Source organism: Bufo bufo, chromosome 7, assembly GCF_905171765.1.
Source record: "Bufo bufo chromosome 7, aBufBuf1.1, whole genome shotgun sequence".
NCBI lineage: Eukaryota > Metazoa > Chordata > Amphibia > Anura > Bufonidae > Bufo > Bufo bufo.
Window position 1 is genome coordinate 212,600,720 of NC_053395.1, and position 17,156 is coordinate 212,617,875.

The following is a 17,156-nucleotide window of genomic DNA, read 5'->3' on the forward strand; positions in this document are numbered from 1 at the left end:
TTGAAACTTTGTCCACAGTAAGTACCAACAGAAGTTATTTTCTACATTAAGACCCCATAGAAGAATGTGGTTTACAGTAAGGCCTTAAATAAAAAATAAAATAAAAAAAACCTATTGTCTTCAAAAAGTCCCTATAGTCCCCAGATGTTGAGCTGTACAAATTTATTTAGAGCTTATATCCATAGCCTTATACGAGTTGGGTGGAGCCTTTTTTAAGCATTAAAAGCAGATTGTGGGCTATATTGCACCACTGTAGGTCTCCAATTTTGGTAGGCATTTCTTATGGTACTCTGTGATGCTCCCATACATCATCAGATTACTAAATATGCTCTGTTTGAAGAAATTCTCCATAGATCAAACAGAAAAGCACCTCCACATGCCCCAGTAGAAAATCAGAGGCAGAGGTCCCATAGATTCCAGTGTTTGGCACATTATATTCTTTTCATCTCAAAGCTTGTAGAAAGTTATAATTTGGGTGTGTCCTTAAATAGCAATTACAACTGATTCCTCGTGGCAATAAATTGTTTGATGATTACCAGTTCAACCAATCTGCATCTTGAAAACCACAATGTCATTAGCTGAGAAGTATGAGAATAAACAGGGTCAGCCTCCTATTAATCCATTGTTCCAACATATAAAACACAGCTTGAGAATACCCGGGAATTATTTTACATTGCAGTCTTAGCATCACAAGACATTGGTCAGACTGACTGCAAGAACTCTCCATATTTTTCTGGGAAATTTTATAAATCACACACAGACACACAGTGGCTTAGAAGTAATATGTCATACTTCATAATACAGCTACAACATGCTACATAATACAGCTACAATATACTACAATATACTACATAATACAGCTACAAGATGCTATATAATACTACATAATACAGCTACAATATACTACAATATACTACATATTACAGCTACAAGATGCTATATAATACTACATAATACATCTACAATATATTATATTATACAGATACAAAATACTACAATATACTACATAATACAGCTACAATATACTACATAATACAGCTACAATATACTACATAATACAGATACATTATACTATATAATACAGATACAAAATACTACAATTTACTACAAAACACAGCTACAAGATGCTATATAATACTACATAATACAGTTACAATATACTATGAAATAAATCTACAATATACTACAGCTACAATATACTATATAATACAAATTCAAAATACTACAATATACTACATAATACAGCTACAAGATGCTATATAATACTACATAATACAGTTACATTATACTATATAATGCAGATACAATATACTATATAATACAGATACAAAATAATACAATATACTACATAATACAGCTACAAGATACTACAAAATACTAAATAATGCAGCTATAATATACTAAAACTCAAGATACTACAATATACAGTTACATTATACTATATAATATTACAATATACTACATAATACAGCTACAAGATACTACAATATACAGTTACATTATACTATATAATATTACAATATACTACATAATACAGCTACAAGATACTACAATATACAGTTACATTATACTATATAATATTACAATATACTACATAATACAGCTACAAGATACTACAATATACAGTTACATTATACTATATAATATTACAATATACTACATAATACAGCTACAAGTTACTACAATATACAGTTACAATATACTATATAATACTACACATACTATATAATACAGATTATTACTTTTTACATGATACAGATAAAACATTCTGTATAATACTACATAATACAGTTTATATTTATCGCTTTTTCTACTGGCCTGTGTCGTTTCTCGAAATGGTTGCTCTCCATAAACTTTATAAACTTTGATGTGCCCATAATAAATTTTGTACAATTAAACATAATTACTTTTTGAGCTTGTTGGAGAATTGCACCGCCACACCATAAAAACATCCTCCACTCTCTTCTGAATTGCTTAATTGCTAAAATGCATTATTCGTCTATTGTCAAGTCTGGATTAACTGGCTATCCGCATCCATAAAGCTCGATGTACAGGCACATATTATTCCCAACATATCTACCAACACTTTACAAACACATTAGGAAGTCTGATAAGAGACACAAGCTAATCATTCACCTGCAGTTGTAATGCTCTTCCTCTATTTACTGTCGATAGGTAATTGAAACAACCGGCGCTGCTTCTTTGTTGACCAGATGTTGTCAGCAGAAATAATTTATCTAATTCTCTGGTCAGCAATGATAGCCAGAACTTCCAAGCAGATGAGATGAGGTTTTTCAGAAAGTTAATAGTCTGAATGCTATATGGGATATAAAGTATTGTGCTACTATGAATGAAGCAGTTATTTCCCATAAAAAATAAAAAAATAAAATCAGGAATATAAAGGGGTTTACCTCAGACATCCCTTTTGGGGCTAATGAAGATACTTAAGAAGATTGTGTTTAGAGAGTTAGTCTTAGGACCAACCACGATCAGCTTACAAACAGAGAAAATAGACACAAACAAGATTTGAATTTGAAAAGGCCCTTTAATATTATTATTTCTTGAAGGAATTCTCTATTCAAAAATGATATGCTGTGTTTAGCATAGTGCATGGCTTGAGAGAATAGGTGAAACTGTATGACCTAGAAAAGTGTCCAAACCACCCCCTCAGGTTGTTATATAGACTAGTTCTAGGAGTATGAGGCCAGACAGGCCCTTTAAAAGTTTGTGGTAGTCAGGAAGTTTATACATAGAAACCAAATACTTACAAATAGTTACATTTTTCATAAGGTTGAAAGAGACACAGGTCCTTCAAGTCTAACCCATAATCCTACATTGTTTATTCAGAGGAGGTCAACCCGTGAGGTGGGGAGGGCGGATATTTTTTTTATTCCATTATGGCAATCAGAATTTGTTGCTGGGTGAATCACACATCATTTCTAGTAATTTAATACAAAAAGCCTGTATTATTTTTAAGAAAAATATCTGACCATTGCAATCATATGTTGGAGAGTCCAACAGTCCCACTACTTTTACTGTAAAGGATCTTCAGCTAGGGTGACATTTCCTTCAGAAATAGTGACAAGGGGTGGTACTACTCAAACTACAATAATTCTTCCTCTCAGATTTCTCTAAAATTGAATTTAGGTAGAGTCTCTACATGATGAAATTCCTGTCTTTGCTGTTGGCTTCACTTGACCTTATTTAGGGGAATTGTCATAAACTAGCCTCTCACAACCTCACTCGAAAGAGACATTGTTAGGTCATTGACTTTAATAATGTGACTTCTGAAGCCAACCAAGGCCAAACAGAACCAAGGACAGAGGACTTAAGCAGACACTTCTGACAGTCAGCCTGTCCAGTCAAAGTAGTGTATATGGCCAGCCTTAATGCCCAGAAACCCTATTGGAACTATCTTCTTTGGCACCGTGGTAATCACTGAATCATCCTGAAGTTGCATGGATCGCCACTTGGGAAACTGGTCATGTGATGTTCCTCTACTGAAAATCCTAGCAATGTCATTCCAGCAATGTAACTTCCTTTACCTGGACTATGGGCAGGACATCACTTTACAGCTTGGGAAATATGGTGCCAGAAGTATTCTTCTCCCTGGCACTTGCACAGATGGGTTTAATTTGTGCATGTGCAAGGGAGAGGAACAGTTCAGGTTCATAGCACCTTCTTTGTCCTGGGCTGCAGAACTGACATTCTTTTCATAGGCCAGGACAGAAACCTGGTAAAGGACATGATGTCAAAAACAGCAAGATTTTCAGATGAGCAGCGTCACGTCAATGGGTTCCTAAGAAGCTGATCCCCACAACTTAATGTCAGTCAGTATATTACAAACTTTCTTCTACAGGCAAATTATGTGTAATTATGGTGGGCTTGCAGGACCCACTGGGTCCCGGAAAAACCACTTAAAGTCTCCTTAAAAATCTCTAGACAAGAAATCTCTGGAGTCAGTTCTCAAGGAGTTCAGTAACTGCAAAGTCCAGTGCAAAAGAAATCTCAAGAATTATTGGATCTGTAGACGCCAGAGGTTCATTACCACAAAAAGCCTTGCAATTATTTCCTTCTGAATACTGTATGAAATGTGGGACATCTGGATTAAGGCTTTGAATTACAAATGTATGGTTGACTACTTCCTACAACTTCCAGACATTCGTACCCGTCATGCATGGATTTACATAAGCAATACAGCTGATTGAGTACCAGGCGATAGATGTTGCTCGTTTCATTTTGGACTCATAGACGATTGTTTTTGTTTTTTTGACACATTCATCCCAGCTAGCATAGAAAAGTAACAGATTTACTTTCCAAAGCTTATAACAGGTTTAGCTAACTATGGAACGTCTGTCACACTGAGATTCAATGAAAATGTTCTGTAAGGAACTTCAAAGAAACCAAGGCTTTGAAACACTCGAATAATTCCACCGCTCCATGCAAAAACATCTATCATATTAAACAGGCCATAACTTAACTGGAAACAGAATTATAAATCTTCAACAATAATCATTCATCACGGCAAAGCTTTCATTAAATCATTAATGGAAGGTTATTTTCTTTCAGTTCCGCTGCAATACAGATAAATGTATTCCATTTTGGTGGAAATGCGACACAGTAGATGACTGTGGAGATGGATCCGATGAGCCTCCTGAATGTCGTAAGTTTTTTTTTTTTTCTAGATTTTTTATACCAAACACTTACTATTTCCCAATGTGTTTACCAAGAGGTTTTCACCGTGTTCTGCATGGGTGTTGTCAAATCCGCAGCTGCTGACTACAGCCACTGACTAGGCTCTGTGGTAATGTGTCCTCAAGTTGCACATCACTACTAGGTCATGTGTCACTTCGAGACACATCACCACTGAGACCAGTTAATCTCTGCAGTGGAGCATGGGACCTTGTCCACGTGGGCAGTTAACAGGCAGGGACCAGAAGGCCAAGGATGTAAGCCCAGGGGCCATGGAGTCCTTTGGAGTGGCATGGAGCAACTAAGTATAGATCTTTTCAAAGGTCTCACTGGGTGGTGGGAAATAAATAAAAAAAATCCTGGACAATCTCTTTAAGGGTTTCTAGCTTACAGACCAGGCCCATTATAGGACCTATTTCCCAACAAAGCATTACTGACAGCCACTACCCCATCTACCCACCTAAGCTTCCACACCCAACTAAACATTCATACTATCACATGGACCACAACAATGGGGCTGAAACTTAGAGCATTTTAGCCACATTGCGGGTAAAGGTGGATTTAGACGCACCAATAATCATCCAGATTATCTTCCTGCGAACGACCGATCATCTGGCTGTGTAAATGTGCTGCAGATCACCTGATGAACGAGCGTTTCGCTTGTTCATTAGGTTATAGGCAGAACATTTCTATCCTGTTGCTCATGTCGGCACCATGAGCAACAGAACCTTAAATGTATGGTATGGAATCTGAATGGAGCTGAATATATAAGGTATAGAACACTTGACTGTATACTTCCTATAATACTAACTGGCTAAAATGTTCAGCCATATTATAGATCTGTTTTGTTATGAATTTCATATGGAGGTAACCGAGGTATCAAGTAATATTTTGGAGACACTATATAACTGCACAGGTCCTTAAAGTAGCACTGTACATTCAGTAATCTTTTGATATATTAAAGGATATATCAAACATTTTTGAATGAGTGCACTAAGCGCTCGCTTAGTGCACTCTCTCTTCTCGCTGCACAAGACGCGAGAGAGTGAGATGGGCCCAGAGACCTTCTATTGAGTCCGTCTCGCCCCCTGTCCTGCATTGAGAAGAGAGAATGCGCTAAGCAAGCGCTTCTCTCCCCTTTTTCTAGAGTTTGGTTGGGGTCTCAGTGCTCTGACCCACACCGATCGTCTTGATATGTCCCTGTGACATATCAAAAATTTACTGAAAGTACAGTAAGACTTTAAGGGTGCCTTCAGGTTCTTCAGGGTGCCTTCACACACGGCAGAGTTTGTGATAAAAAAAAAATTATTCTAATGAAAGTCAGTTTCATTCAGAAATCCATGCGCTTGTCACCGAAACAACTCCATACTGATGAACGGAGCTGATTTTTTGTTGCACATGCGAAGACACTCTTTTACAGACCCACGAGGACTATATATTGTGCAATACATGGCTTTTCCATGTGCCATTGACCTTTGTGTTTTAACTTGTTGACTGACTTAAAGTTTCCTCGCACTTGGACCTTCAGGTGAGAACACATCTAGATGGGAACGTAACACACCACATTCTACTTGTTACTTTGATTATTATTATAATTTTTTTAAGCCTTCAAACTTTTAGAAGAATATATAATTATGTCCGGTATAATTATGTCCTGCTACCTAATTCTGTACATGTATGAACTTAAACTAATCAACGCCTCTCGCTGCAGTGCCAGGTTCTTAAAAATGTGCAAAAAAGTTCAGAATGCAAACTACTTCACACTTCACTACCTGCTAGAGAAAGGCATCTAAATTAAACAGGAACAGGATATGCACATAAAATATAGGACAATTATTTAATTACCCGGCATATTAAGTAGCACAGCTCTGCTGATGGCATAACTCATGAAGCGAGACTGGCATAACGAATGTAAGATTTGCCGGATTTTGCATCTACGGGAACTTTACTGATTAATATTTAAAAAAAAAGCATTGTTTAATCGCAGTATAAATAAAAAATAGAGACTCAGTCCAGCTCACCACACCGCAAGTCAGATGTGCCAGTATTAGACGGTGCACAAAGAAATGCCGTTTCGGCCAAAAGGAAAATGCATGATAAAATAGGAAGTTCCAGCACCACGTCTAAAAAAGATCTAACGCTACATATTGCATTGAAACAGATTCATCTACAGTTCGTATTCAAACTAAGGCTACTTTCACACCTGCGTTTGGTGCGGATCCGTCTGGTATCTGCACGGACGGATCCGCACCTATAATGCAAACGCTTGGATCCGTTCAGAACGGATCCGTTTGCATTACCATGAACAAAAAAAAAACCAAAAAAAAATTCTTTTTTTTTTTTTTGTTCATGATAATGCAAACGGATCCGTTCAGACTTTACATTGAAAGTCAATGGGGGACGGATCCGTTTGAAATTGCACCATATTGTGTCATCTTCAAACTGATCCGTCCCCATTGACTTAGGCTACTTTCACACTTGCGTTCGGAGCGGATCCGTCTGATGTTTCATCAGACGGATCCGCTCCGATAATGCAGACATTTGCATCCGTTCAGAACGGATGCGTCTGCATTAAAACTTAGAAAATTTTCTAAGTGTGAAAGTAGCCTGAACGGATCCGTCCAGACTTTACATTGAAAGTCAATGGGGAACGGATCCGCTTGAAGATTGAGCCATATTGTGTCATCTTCAAGCGGATCCGTCCCCATTGACTTACATTGTAAGTCTGGACGGATCCGCTCGCCTCCGCACGGCCAGGCGGACACCCGAACGCTGCAAGCAGCGTTCAGGTGTCCGCTCACTGAGCGGAGCGGAGGCTGAGCGCTGGCAGGCGGATGCATTCTCAGTGGATCCGCCTCCACTGAGAATGCATTGGGGCCAGACGGATGCGTTCGGGACCGCTCGTGAGCCCCTTCAAACGGAGCGCACGAGCGGACACCCGAACGCTAGTGTGAAAGTAGCCTTACATTGTAAGTCTGGATGGATCTGTTCGCCTCCGCACGGCCAGGCGGACACCCGAACGCTGCAAGCTGCGTTCAGGTGTCCGCCTGCTGAGCGGAGCGGAGGCTGAACGGAGCCAGACTGATGCATTCTGAGCGGATCCGCATCCACTCAGAATGCATTAGGGCTGGACGGATCCGTTCGGGGCCGCTTGTGAGAGCCTTCAAATGGAACTCACAAGCGGAGCCCCGAACGCTAGTGTGAAAGTAGCCTAACACATTTTTGGACAATGGCATGTTGTCCTTAGCCAAGACAAAGGACAACACGCTGTAGTCTGAAATGTGTTGTATTGAAATATGCAGTTTGGATGAATCTTTTAGACATGGTGGCGGATAAATACTGCGGTGGAAGCTATGGCTAAATCATTAAAGGGGTTTGCCAGTTTATATTACTAGCTGCGCATGTGCTGTTACCAGCAGCATTATTAAACAATTGACACTAATGTCCGATAGTTTAATAGGAATAATTCATGTTTACGCGCAGGTCCGCTGAACCTGCATGCCGGCACTGCACTCAAAAGATGGCCGATGATGGGGAGTTCTGTCTATCAGTGGCCTCCATTCCATGGATTGCCCATGCGCTAGTTTGCCTGTCTGTCCCCGGTTTAGGTGGATAGAGCCCACCGATGGACAAAACCTTCCATCAGTATTCATGTTTCGCCGGCATGCAGGTCAGCGGACCTGCGTGTAAACATTAATTATTTATAATAAACTATCAGACATCAATGCCCTTAGTTTAATAGTGCTCAATACTAGCAGCATGCATGTGCTGTTCCCATAGTAATATAGACTGGCTAACCCCTTTAAGGCAGGGATCAACTACTTCCAGCATTCCAGATGTTCTGAAACTACAACTCCCAGACTGCTCCATTCACTTCTATGGGAGTTGTGAGATCAGCAGCAGAGCATGTTTGCATGCTGGGAGTTGTAGTTTCACGGCAGCTGTAGTGCCAAAGGTTGCTGATCCCTGCTTTAAAGGATATGTCCACCTCTCAGCAACAAGTTACAGATCACAAACAGAATTCATCTGCACAAAAAGCAGATGAATTTTGCATTTTTTTATTGTACATTACATTATTTATCTTGCACTGATCCTGAGTTGCAGCCAGTATGTAACTCCACAGCTACATTCACAATCCTGCAGGCTTCAAAGCTCCTGGCATTATTTCCGTGTTCACAGCATGTTCTGGTATTGTAGTAGAAAAAACTAACTGTCCCTCTGAATTATAGGAGTTCAACTAAGGTGTTTGGGATGTTCTTGTCAGCAAGCTTGCTGACAGTCTCCAATAACAGCCATTAGAATAATGAGTGCAACTCTAGAGTCTATTACAGGCTGTAATTCAGAATCACTAAAGTTAAAGTATTGTTACACATGTTCTGTACACAGTGACTTCACCAGTAGAATAGTGAGTGCAGCTCTGGAGTATAATACAGGATGTAACTCAGGATCAGTACAGGATAAGTAATGTAATGTATGTACACAGTGACTGCACCAGCAGAATAGTGAGTGCAGCTCTGGAGTATAATACAGGATGTAACTCAGGATCAGTACAGGATAAGTAATCTATGTACACAGTGACTGCACAAACAGAATAGTGAGTGCAGCTCTGGAGTATAATACAGGATGTAACTCAGGATCAGTACAGGATAAGTAATGTAATGTATGTACACAGTGGCTCCAGCAGGAGGATAGTGAGTGCAGCTCTGGAGTGTAATACAGGATGCAACTCAGGATCAGTACAGGATAAGTAATCTATATACACAGTGACTCCACCAGCAGAATAGTGAGTACAGATCTGGAGCATAATACAGGATGTAACTGAGGATCAGTATAGGATAAGTAATGTAATGTATGTACACAGTGACTCCACCAGCAGAATAGTGAGTGCAGCTCTGGAGTATAACACAGGATGTAACTCAGGATCAATACAGGATAAGTAATGTATGTACACAGTGACTGCACCAGCAGAATAGTGAGTGCAGCTCTGGAGTATAATACAGAATGTAACTCAGGATCAGTACAGGATAAGTAATGTAATGTATGTACACAGTGACTGCACCATCAGAATAGTGAGTGCAGCTCAGGAGTATAATACAGGATGTAACTCAGGATAAGTAATCTATGTACACAGTGGCTCCAGCAGCAGAATAGTGAGTGCAGCTCTGGAGTATAATACAGGATGTAACTCAGGATCAGTACAGGATAAGTAATGTATGTACACAGTGACTGCACCAGCAGAATAGTGAGTACAGCTCTGGAGTATAATACAGGATGTAACTTGGGATCAGTACAGGATAAGTAATATATGTACACAGTGACTCCACCAGCAGACCATTCACTATCTATTATCTATCTATTATCTATCTATTATCTATCTATCTATCTATCTATCTATCTATCTATCTATCTATCTATCTTTGAAGTGTAAGATAATGCTTAAAGGGGATCATATAATTTACTTTATTGTAGCCTAGGAGCTTCAAGTTGCTCCTCACTCACTCTGTATGATATAACCCCCCCCACACACACCCATGGCCATTACAACCTTAAATATGTGACAAAAAAACACAAAAAAAAAAACACGGAAACATAGATAAAGAACGAGAAATAATATGTAATATGCAACAAAAACAGGATTTTCGAATGAACTTTCATTTATCTTTTGGATGCAGCTTGATTGTCGTAACTTTTTCATGTTTGATTGTTTTGACCTTTTTACCCAAATATCACATCAGACAATTAAAAAAACAGGTTTGTAAGACATCTTAAATTTAGTAGTTTCTACGTGTACATTTGCAGAATATTTTGTTTCATCCTCTTTGCTCATGTTTGAAATGTTGCATTCTGACAATGTGACATGGATTACTCTGCACCCCACCATTTTCTTTAATGCTAACATAATCAGCGCTATCAAATATTTTCAAAGGAAATACAAAAGGATCTCAAAATCCTTTATCTCATAAAGATAACCATCCCCTATTGGGTCCAGGACACTGGATGTCATAGCAGGCGGTCATGGAGGGTAGGGGAGGGGGGCTACTGGAGATCCACCCTGTCAGACTTGAGCCATCCATGCATTATTCAAGCAGACACATATCTGAATGTAATATTATGTCTGTTAAGACATGTTTTCCACCAGCAATTTTAAATATTTTCAGGGGTTATCATGAGTCGTAAACTTTCTGAGACAACCCTTTCATAGAGTCCCTGACATTAGACAGCAATATATGAGTTTTAGGTTTAGATGCACCAGAAATACAGACAATCATAATTAGATTTTGGGATTATTCACCTCCCATCTGCTCCATTTCATTTAGTCTAGGGCTCCCACTCCTCTACAATTCACAGTAAAACCACAACCAAGATATGGCCTCAAAAAAGTACAAGCAAAAACTATGAGCATGTTGTTTTATTCCTTTCCATCACATTTAGAACATTGTGGGTATCAATAAAGAGAAACCTATGCCTCGTGGACAGAGGATTAAGTGTCGGGGGAACCACTTGTTGGTGGTCGAACACATTTTTGAGGTGTAAAAAAAGACCCTCTTTCCCATATAAGAAAACCAGTGCTGGTAAAGTATAATGACTTGTAGAATGTATATCAGTACCTACAACGGTCAGTAGGCTGTACCAGGAGAGTCTATCAGATCCATTCAGTAACAAAGAGGAATTCCACTGATCAAAACTTCTGACGTGTCAAAAGTTTCCCTTAAAAATGATGGATGACTTTTAAGGATGTGACAGTTGTGTGTCTTGCGGCAAATTTTGCATATGGAGCCCTTAAAGCTTCAAGCAACCCGTCTGATCTTGGCAGGTAAGACATGGGCCTGTGTCAGGCCCTGGGTCATCATCTCTCAAGGATGTCATAGGAAAGCACCATGTGAATCACTCAGAGATGACATAGGAAAGGACCATGTGAATCACTCAGAGATGTCATAGGAAAGGACCATATGAATCACTCACAGGTTCCCACCTTAGCTTGCAGCGATGGCTCCTAATACATTTTTTTCTTGCAGCCATGCTTTAGCTTTCTTCATACCCATTTGTACCCTCATCTACCATTTTTTTTCTGATGTCTTTCTTCCTTTCTTATCTAATGTGGAATAAAGATTCCTTTTTTATTTATCCAATAGTTCTGTCAATGATTATATTACTTGACTGATGTACAAGAGCCCCTTTCCTGTCCTACTTGTACATAAAAGTGATTGCGATCCTGCCTTTTCCCATAAATTAGAATACATTTTCTATTTTTACAGCTGAATTCAAGTGCCAGCCGGGGAGGTTTCAATGCGGCACCGGACTTTGCGCCCTCCCAGCTTTTATCTGCGACGGAGAAAACGATTGCGGGGACAATTCAGATGAACTCAACTGTGGTAGGTGATTATGTAAAGATTGCCAGATGAGCTTCGCACTTGAACAGAGCACAGGCTCCACTGATTTAGCATCAGGAGGAACGTTTCTTATTATTTCGCAACTCGCTTTTCAGACACCTACGCCTGTCTGTCTGGTCAGTTCAAATGCACCAAGAAGCAGAAATGCATCCCGATAAATCTCCGATGCAACGGCCAGAACGACTGCGGAGATGAAGAAGATGAGATTGATTGCCGTAAGTTCACCGTGATCTTTACGCAAATGTGCAAAAGCAACATATGAAATCAAGTAACTAGATAAGATTGTCTTCTCCAGGGAAGTAAGTCAACTTTACCAAACCAATGGGTTTCCAATCGGAAATGTAGAAATGAAACGTTGTAAATGCTCGATATTGCTATAAAGGAGCAATGCAACACAGATGAGAATAGACGCCCAGTCTACATGAGTGTAACCCCCTACAAAAACACATGAAATTAAAGTACGCCCAAAGCTACCATCATATTACGCTGCTGATTTATGGCTTGAGCAGCGTGCCCCCTACAGACATTGTATGCGTCATGTATCATATCATGGAGAACCTAGGAATAAATGGAATTCTCTTGTATCACAGATCTAGATTATTACTCCACATGCTAGACCAGCATGTGGAGTTTAAGGGATCATGTGATTTTCACCTTTAACCCATGCAAGGAGGTCTTGACTTTGCTGTAGGAAGATTCCTGGGTTACAATCTACAGAATAGCCATAGATTGGCAGAAGTAGTGCTGATACAGAAGTAGAGTAGTCCGGAACATAGCCAAGGGTTGACAACAGGATAGCTGTTCAAATGAGGAAATTTAAAGGACAAAAAATGAAAGTGTAATTAGGAATGTAGCCAAGGGTCCAAACTAGAAGTTGGACAATGAATGCCAGGTAGACGATCCAAAGGTTGAGGCAGAAGTGAGGTCAGGAACAAGGCTGAGGTCAGAATTAGGAACAATCTGTAGTCAATAGCAAAATGCAGTTACAGGAGCTAGAAAAGGTATGCAACTTAATGACTATGCAAAGCAGCATTCCCTTGGGAATAAGCTAAAGTACCAGACACGGTCCATGGACAAGCTTGGCACTGTTCCAGGACAACCCTTTTCAATGTGTACATTTTCTCTGAGAGTCTTGATTGGAGATACATGCCATAGGGTATTAGTCTACATTCGCACAGCAGTGAAAAATAGCCATGTGACAGTCTTTTGGTTCACTGCCATTACACGGCGATTTTCACAACCAATTGAAGTCAGTGGGAATATTATTATTTTTTGTTTTGTTTTAATGGCCAGTGAGTAGCGGGCATGAAAAATAGGAAATTATCTATTTTTGGCCATTTTCCCGGTCAGGCGGACCCATTGAGATCAATGGGGCCATTTTTAACAGCTGTTTAGACAGGAGTGCATGCGTGAAAAATGGCCTTTTAGAGGTTAAAAAAATGACTGTTCTCATTCATTTTTAATGCGAAGAGACAGTCGCTCCTCATTTGATGGGGAAGGACCCTCTCTTGGAGCACTTGGTGACATCTTCACTCTGGGAGTAATGTGTGACTGTCCCTGCCCATGCAACTGAATAAGGTTTTTTTTTTGTTTTGTTTTTGCACAAGCAGATCTGGGGGACACCAATGCGGGCATAAATAGTACTGTGAGGCACTAATGGGGGCATTCATTACACTGCAGAGGTCACTTTGGGAGCCATTATTTACACTGAGGGGCACTATGGGGGCCATGTGATGTCAGGGGGGCACTATGGGGGGGAGGCATTATGGATACTGTGAGGGCACTGCAGGAGTTGGGATATTAAAATTAGCCAATTAAATTATTCTGTTTTTAACAACCATTAAAACAGGTTGCAAAATGGATGCAAAATGGCAATTAAAAAATGGACAGACGGACAGAAAATGGATGCAAACATGGATGTAAAATGGCCATGAAAAACTTACTGTGTCTGTTCTTTTTAGCCTTTTTTAATCACTGTCATGTGAATGTAGCCTTACAGCTATGTCTGTAAGAAACAGCTGGCTAAATATTTAAGTATCAAGATGAGGATTGCTACATCTGTAGATATTAGATGTAAACAATAATTAGATAGAAAGAAACAGACTCTTCTAATGGCATACAGCTTCTTTAAGAGCCAGTCGAACAATACTGAATGCCCAGGTTATCATTCAGATGGATACAGTCCAGACAATGTCCTCCCCCTCACTATATGTAGGCACAGTACGATTTAAACCCTTTCTGAGCTGGCAACAATTTATTACAATCTTCCTATAAGCCCACACACCAGAAAGTAAATCTATTTAAAGTCCTAATCTTCCCCAGATACATGGAAAACCGCATCGTCTTCCCACCTACATGAAAAATACAGTGAGAACCTTCCATATTTCAGTGTATGCCTAATGGAATTTTTCATCTTAACACCCATTAAATGCAAATCTCCAGAATATCTCCACAGTTATGGATGACTTCACCTTTTTTTTTTCTATTCACAGCAGAAAACAGCTGCTCTCCCGACCACTTCCAATGCAAAACCACAAAGCATTGTATATCTAAACTGTGGGTGTGCGATGAAGACGCCGACTGTGCGGACGGCTCCGACGAAGCAAACTGCGGTGAGCACCAACAGCCGAGCGCCTGTCCTGCAGCCATGTAAAGGACAGACGCAGACGTTTTGTCTGCAAAGCCTTTGGTTTCATGTTCTCTGCCTCTTCTCAGTTTTGTCAATCTGCAGAATGTGTCAATGGATGTTATTCTTCATTTGTTTTTTATTGAGACTAGAAACAAAATGTTCGGCCCTGCGTGTGGAATCAGAAATGGGATCAACTGGCTAAGCATGGGGTTTATGGGAGAGAAGGAATCGAGGTGATGTGACCTAAAAGTAGTTTCTGGGAATTAAATGTTGGTTGACTACCTTCAGAACACAGTAGGTCTTTAGTAGAGATGAGCATTTTTTTTATTGTCAAATTCAACCTTTTGATTCGATTTGGGTACAAATCGATTCTACCTGAATCGAAAAAACTTTGATTGCCTGGAAAAGTGTCTACTTCTCTTTCTCCCTCTCTTTCTCTCTCTCTCTCCCTCTCTCCCTTTCTTTCTCTCTCCCTCTCTTTCTCTTTATCTCTCTTTCTCTTTCCCGCTTTCTTTCTCCCTCTCTTTCTTTCTCTCTCTCCCATCTCTTTCTCTCTCTTCTCTTTCTCTCTCTCTCATTCTGTTTTTCTCTCTCCCTCTCTTTTTATTTCTCTCTTCCTCTTTTTCTGCCTCTTTCTTTCTCTCTCCCTCTCTCTCTTTATCTCTCTATCTCCCCATCTTTCTCTTTCTCTCTATTTCCCTCTCTTTCTTTCTGTCTCCCTCTCTTTCTCTTTCTCTCTCTGTGAAAAATTTGACCAATTTGAATCTCAAGAAATCCTGACAAGTCAACATTTTTGGAAAAATTTGAATCAAATGTTGATTCTGAAGAATCAATTGAAGGTATTAAATAGGGTATACACTCACATAACAGTGAAAAACAGCCATGTGATGGACATTTTTTAACTGCCGTTACACAGCCATTTTCAGAACTGATTGAAGTCAGTGAGGCTATTCACATGTCCGGTCTTTCCCATAACATCTGCCATTAGCTTACCTAGGGAAGGGGAGGAGGGACGGAACCAAGACACTTGACCTTGGCCAAAGATTTTACATGCAGCGCTAGGGCACCAAAAATGGAACCTTTGACCTGAAAGATAGAAAACATAACTTTTACCATGGTATTTTTTTTTTTTTTAAATACCATAGTAAAAGTTATGTTTTAATTATACCCAGTCCACTTGGCTTATGATATATATTTTGGGATGAGACATTATACCTCTGCATGTTCATCCCCAGTGCGGAAGGTATTATTGTAATTTTTGTCTGAGAGATAGAAAGCCTAGGTATGGCATCTGCCAATGTGAGACCGTTGGCAGGTCCCTATGCTCATAAGACTCACTTTTCAATCCTCATAATATGGTTGGGTTCAGATGATTTTTCTCTCAAAGGTATGGCCGAACATTCCCCAAAAGTCTCTAAAGAATATCAAATGAGCATACTGCATATCAGTGCTGTTATCTTGTATATTTTTTTATGCAGATTTTATGCTCCTGTAATTAATATAATTTTACATTTGGCTGCATCCTGCTTTAATATACATAGATGGGCGGATGACTCGATGGTGTCCTGTAGACTTCCAGCAACTAATAGTCACAAAGTTGATCAAAGATTCCATGTGCAGATTTATAAATATGCATAGGCGAACGTACTCTGTAAGCTGCTATTCTAGGCTCAGCAGTGACTAGTTTTTTGCACTTTGTGAAACTGGTTAAAGTAATTAGCTACCTACTGTGAAAAAAAAACTTGTATCTGTAATTCATTACTTTTGCTGAATGCATCTCTTAGCTCCACAATTAGAACAGAGTCAAAGGTCCAAGCTGGTAATTAAGAGCTGCATAGTAAATTAACCTTTGTATCCCATTATATCGAAGACAAGTGTAATCTCTTGTCACTTCCATATCTAACTAATGCAGAAAACATAAGAAATGAGATATTGATACCTGCAGCATCAAATGAACAATTGTAATGTTCCTTCAATTAGTGTTAAATTCACAGCCTGAGGCACATTTCTACACTGCATGGATCGCAACATTGTACGTGTGCTTTTCATGTGTATTTACATATACTGTACACTGGCTAATTAGATGTTACATTGTTTATTTGGACTGTTTATAATGTATGCGTTTAATTATTTGAATGATCATAGCAAAGGCATATTAATGAATTAATTATATCATAAATCCACTGCTATAAAAACATAATCATAGCATCACTACAGAGTACTCTGCCTCTCTATGATACACACACAGACTTGTTTTTGGTCCTTACCAGCCACATAACAGGAAACCAAAAAGAATTACACGTATGTCACTGTATGATCACATGTCTCCATGATTCACAGACTGGATTTTGGTCCTTACAACCCATCAGGAAACAGGACACAGTTACTGTGCAGTTGCTGAGTCCTAGATCCACAGACTTGTTGTTGGTCCTTACCAACCAGGT

The 17,156-nt window shown here is 39.4% G+C and overlaps 1 protein-coding gene across 1 annotated transcript in view; it reads left to right on the forward strand.

The window, feature by feature from the left end:
- Window positions 1-17,156, forward strand: part of LRP1B (LDL receptor related protein 1B) — a 1,344,280-nt gene that overhangs the window by 1,146,868 nt on the left and 180,256 nt on the right. Inside the window, exons 64-67 of the mRNA XM_040441523.1 lie at window positions 4,570-4,663; window positions 11,949-12,065; window positions 12,179-12,298; window positions 14,576-14,695. Of these exons, the coding sequence (XP_040297457.1) occupies window positions 4,570-4,663; window positions 11,949-12,065; window positions 12,179-12,298; window positions 14,576-14,695 (451 nt within the window). The remainder of the gene's footprint in view (window positions 1-4,569; window positions 4,664-11,948; window positions 12,066-12,178; window positions 12,299-14,575; window positions 14,696-17,156) is intronic.